The sequence below is a fragment of the Camellia sinensis genome, chromosome 10 (genome assembly GCF_055761805.1).
Source record: "Camellia sinensis isolate YWXY chromosome 10, ASM5576180v1, whole genome shotgun sequence".
NCBI lineage: Eukaryota > Viridiplantae > Streptophyta > Magnoliopsida > Ericales > Theaceae > Camellia > Camellia sinensis.
The window spans coordinates 106769570-106774903 of NC_138970.1; the positions used below are offsets into that span (position 1 = coordinate 106769570).

At 32.8% G+C, this 5334-nt stretch overlaps 1 protein-coding gene across 4 annotated transcripts; it reads left to right on the top strand.

Annotated features, from left to right (window-relative positions):
• Nucleotides 1-704: 704 nt before the first annotated feature.
• Nucleotides 705-4517, top strand: LOC114293434 (putative HVA22-like protein g). 4 transcript variants are annotated; one of them, XM_028237508.2, is made up of 9 exons: nt 714-1091; nt 1218-1288; nt 1448-1514; nt 1631-1729; nt 2727-2783; nt 2878-2941; nt 3063-3281; nt 3391-3444; nt 4102-4517. In XM_028237508.2, exons 3-8 carry the CDS (start codon nt 1483-1485, stop codon nt 3433-3435), a joined length of 516 nt encoding a protein of 171 aa, XP_028093309.1. In that variant the 5' UTR covers nt 714-1091; nt 1218-1288; nt 1448-1482; the 3' UTR covers nt 3436-3444; nt 4102-4517. The 4 variants fall into 4 exon arrangements, with proteins under 4 accessions (XP_028093308.1, XP_028093309.1, XP_028093307.2 ...); XM_082892021.1 differs by lacking the exon at nt 3391-3444 and having other exon boundaries at nt 842-949; nt 982-1091; XM_028237507.2 differs by lacking the exon at nt 4102-4517 and having other exon boundaries at nt 705-1091; nt 3391-3518.
• The last annotated feature ends 817 nt before the right edge of the window (nt 4518-5334 follow it).

Consider the following 5334-nt stretch of genomic DNA (forward strand, 5'->3'; position numbering starts at 1 on the left):
CAACTATTTCGACGTATTGATTATTTACCCAAAAGATATGTGATCAGATTATAGCCAATATAATGAAATAACAATTTTACTTATACATAATTTATCTACAAAAACACAGAATATCCACATGGATGTGGTTCTGAGAGTGACCTGTCTATTAATCTGTAAGTAATGCTATACGAATAATAATAATAATAATAAAGATTATACATAATTTTCATATATAATAAGGTGGCCCATTATATACCTTTCACTTCAAAAATAAAAACTAAATTTATTTACAATAATAATATTGTCTTATCATTTTTGTGATTTTTTTATATGAATTTTACGTAAATCCAAGTTTTCTCTATTTGAAAATCACTATAGAAAAATACAAATGTTGATTCTCTCTATTACATGAATAAAATAACAATTTTCCAATATTAATAATTTCAAATGTGAAAAACACCAAAAAGAGATTTTAAATTTCTAATTGATTTAATAATTATAAACTTCTGACTTTTTGTTTTTAATGGTTGTATTGTAACTTCGATGTATCGAATCAAATATCAAAAATTAAATATAAATTTGAGGTCAACTGTAATTTTTTTATTGACCATTTCCCAAGTGTTTGTATATTAATCCAAGTGAAGGTAGATGAATCAAATTTTCCACTTTAAAAAAATGACGAAATGCATTACAAGACCATATAACTGCCAAACAGTAAATCTGTTGGAAGAATCCTTCCTTCGTATTTAAATATTCAGAAGGCGTCCGTGGCAAGAAATCCCTCTCTCTCTCTCTCTCTCTCTCTCTCTCTCTCTCTCTCTCTTTCTTCTTCCTTCTAAGTTTTACCCAAACCCAATTGTTGTTTGATTTACACACACAACTGTCTCTCTCTCTCTCTCTCTCTCTCTCTCTTCTTCCTTCTAAGTTTTACCCAAACCCAATTGCTGTTTGATTTACACACACAACTGTTCATCTTTATATAGTACACATACTCTGTAGATATATATATATATCTGTATAACGAAACTTCTTCCTTGTCATCAAGTTTTTGGGAATTTTGTTGCTATTCACCCAAACAGAGGAATCCCAAATCCTACCTTCATCCCAAGGTAATATGGGTCCATTTCTTTCTAATCTCAAACCCCTTAATTTTTTTTGTTTTTTTGTTTCCTTTGTATTTTCTTTGTTTTTCTTTTGAAGGAATTGCTTCTGATAAATTTTCCATCCAAATGCAGAGTCTGAATCCATCAAATACCCGTGTTTTAGACCACTTGACCTTTTCCAGCAAAGGATCACAAGTTCATTGGTGTGATTGCTTTCTTGTGTTTTGTTTTGTTTTGTTTTTGTTTTCTCATAGCAGGAATGATTCAACCATGTTTTGCTTTCAAAATTTTGGAAAATATTATTGTTGTGACTAGTCAACTTCTTGAAAATTCACATATGTATTAAATCTTTGGTTGTTTAGGAGTTTTGGTTGGTTCTGAGACAGAGGCATTAAGGATGTTGGGAGAATTCATTACCAGAGGACTTGTGTATGTGAAGAACTAATCTTTCTTTTTGCACTTTTTCCTTCTCTGCTTTATTTTTGTATCTTTTTCTTTTTCTTTCTCAATTTTTCCTTTTCTGATTATATGAATTTGGATGGCAGGTTGGTTCTTGGGTATGCATACCCTGCCTTTGAGTGTTTCAAAACCATGGAGAAGAACAAAATTGAGAAGGCAGAGCTTCAATTTTGGTGTCAATATTGGTAAGAAACTTCTTTATTTATTTTTTTGCAGTTGGAGTTGACTGAAATTTGTTTTCATTTTTTAGATGTGTATTTAGTTCTTCTAAACGCATCAAATTTCATTAAATGATTAGTTTTTAGATTTATGTATTTACCTAACCAACATCATGATCATGGAAGAAAAATGGATGATGCTAATTTACTGGCATGAGAAATAATCTGAGACGGTCCAATTTGCATTTGTTTTGTTATTAGATCAAGAATAAACTTATGAGAAAGAATGGATACCAAGGAATTTTTTTTTTTATTTTTTTTATTTAGCCTAGATCCTGGAAACATGGTCAACTCCATTGCTCAGATGCCAACTGTTTTGAGAAGAAGACAGCCGGTACAATGCGATGAATATATTGATTTCCAGTGTGGTTGGTGTACCAAAAACAAAGAAATTTAAGGGTATCCTTTAAAGATTCAGAGAATAAAGAAGATAGATCTAGAAGAACAAACAGGGATTAGAGAGAAAAAGGAAGAAATACTATTCATCTCCTTTATCAAGATATGCCAAAGTGTATATACTAACGCAGTGCAGCTATTTATCTATATATTGTCCTCTCACCTACAAGAACTAAAGTGGTTACAACTAAAGCAGTTACAACTAACTCTAGTACAGTTAGTTTTAGTTTCTGGCGGGTTAACATATCCTTTCCCCAATCCATCCTCTTATTCTTCTTATTGAAGATTTCACCATTTCCCTGTAAAAAAAACAAGTCAAACATAGGAAACACATGACCTAAAAAGAAAACAACTCATGATTCTGCAGGTTCTATTCTCAGTTGATCGATTATGAATTTTTCAGGGTTTTTTTTTTTTTTTGGTAGATAAGTCATACGTTTTATACCAAAAAAAAGATATTACAATGAGGCTCATTACACACCCAGAGGCAAAACACCCTTTGAGAAGGGAAACACAAGCCTAGCTTCTACTCTAAAATCTAACAATAACAAATTGGGTAATTTTTCAGGGTTATCCTGGCCGTGTTGACAATCCTTGAGCGAATTGGGGATATATTCATCTCATGGTATGCAGTGTTCCCTCAAATCTTTTTAACTAATTATTCATTATGTGGTATCCATTTTGTGATGCTAAATGAAGTTTTGTTAACCCTTTTGAAGGGTGCCAATGTATGGTGAGACGAAGCTTGCAATAATCATCTACTTGTGGTTTCCGAAGACTAAGGTAAAAAAAAAACTATTAATCAAAAGCAGGAATGGGTTTTTTTGGCAATCACCAAAGCTTGTTTATGATGTGCTAAAATTCTAATAGTGAGTGTTAATTGAATCGTGTTTGGGTAATGTAGGGAACTGGGTATGTGTATGAGAAGTTGTTGAGGCCTTGTGTAGCAAAAGCAATGCAAGAGCCAGGACTCGACCGGAGTTTCCAGGAACTGAGGGCCAGGTCATGGGAGGTGGCCATTTACTACTGGCAAAATTGCACAGAACTGAGCCAAACTAAGTTCTTCCAAATTTTTGACTACTTGACTGGTCAATCTCGAAAGCTCACAAATACCAACAATAAGGTATGGTGTTGTTCTCTTTGGTTAGCTCCCTCTCTCTCGCTCTCCTTTTATTCTTTACTCGCTTCCTTCCTTCCTCGCGACACTCAGCTTTATTTTGGCTCTCTTTCAGGTTGAAGCAGCAATGCGCCTCAAGGGAAAAAACAAAAAGAAATAGGCATTACATGTATAGGAACACTTTGTAGTTGTATCTATAGTGAATTACAATCTTTTTTTTATTCTAATTATTTTTTACTTTTATTATTGATGAAGCATATCTAAATATAATTTAATTAATTATAATCACAATAAAAGATCAAATACAATTTACAAATCTCCCAAAATGGAAGAGAGTGGGAAAAAGATGCACATTGAGAAATTTGAACCCCTTAACATTCTAGTGAAATGCAAGTGTTTTGCCCAACAAACTAATACCATTGATTGCAAATTACAAGTTTTGACGTCAATGCTAATAGACATGAATTTCTACCAACCCTATCACAAAACTACCACTTGAGCAAACAAATTTGAACTGCAGAGAGATGTCCAATTTCGATCTATGAAAGACAACCAAAGAACTCAGAGCATTATGCTTGTAAATTCCTCAACTACCTAGAAAATTGGAAATGTACAACTATAATGTAATCAATCATAATGTCATGGACAATCTTCAGTCATTAATTCATTCAAGGACACAATTCTAGTAACAAAAATGTATGTACACGAACGCACAATCTTTTTTTTCTTTTTTCCCCGATGGCCTCTATTGGAACTAGTTCACTATATTCAACATTATGGTTTCCAAGCACAAAAGTCTAAAACTGGGCTTGACAAATCTTTGCAGAAGACTGAAAACCACTACCCCAATTCGGCAGCTGACAGGCGCAAGCAACCATCAGACCAAAGGCAGCTTCAATTAACTCCGGCAGTATCCCTGGGAATAACAAATCCCGCTGCACAATCACCCAAATCAGTTATAGTTCAAGCTCACCTCCACAGCCAAACAGAGATCATACACACCCATGAAGAACTTGAACCGGTCTCCACCAGTGGATCCAGCTCTGGTTCAACCCATGAGTCAGACAACGGTCTGGACTATAGTCCAGATGCCGTCCATCTCAGACTCAGGCGCTCTAAAGCAATCCATTGAGAACTATAGTTTTTTTTCCTGTTCTTTTGTACACCAAAAAATTGAATTTATTTTTTTATTTTTTGTCTATATAATTTCTTCTCTTTATAATTATGATCATACAGATTCAACGGTGTGGTCACTAGTACTACTATCATTGAAAATATGTTTCACCCATGTTATTTACAGGGTAAATTATAATAACTTTCCTTAACATATGATGAAATTACAACTAGCTCAATACTTTTCAAATGATTATACTGACCTTCCCTTCAATAACAATGCAATTGACAATGTTAACAATCCTTATATCTTCTATGTTTTAAAAGTAAAATTTAATTGAACTTAAATAAAAAATAACAAAAATACCCTAATTAAAACTTAACCCAGAGATTCCTCTCTCTCTCTCTTGTTAGGGAAAATCATGTTGGACAATCTTCACTGTATTTAAATAGATTAAATTCTGTTGTGTACAAAACAACAACAAGAATAAAAGAAATAGATAAAAGGAGAGAATTTGTTTGATTACAAAAATCAAACTCGAAATAAAAATAAATAAATAAAAACATATTTTATTTTGTTACAAAAACAAAATTAAAATCTGAATAAATAACCAAATAAAAACAACACTGAAAGTAATTAAATAATTTACTTGATTTAATTTCTTCGAATTATTTTTCTGATCAAGTCCAGTGTTTAACACTGTGTCCTTAAGACAGATTCGTCCTCTCCACGGTGCTTTCAGAATTTGGACGTCTATCTCCCAGGATGAAATGATCTTACCACAAACAATAGCAGCACTACAAATTGTTTGCCTTACGAACACACTAAGTGTTTACACTCTTTCTTTCGGAAATAAAATGCAGCAAGATGAAGAATATAATTTGCAGAGGATGGAGTACGAAAAATCTGAGTAAAATGCAAATGGGAGGCTAGTCTATTTATAGA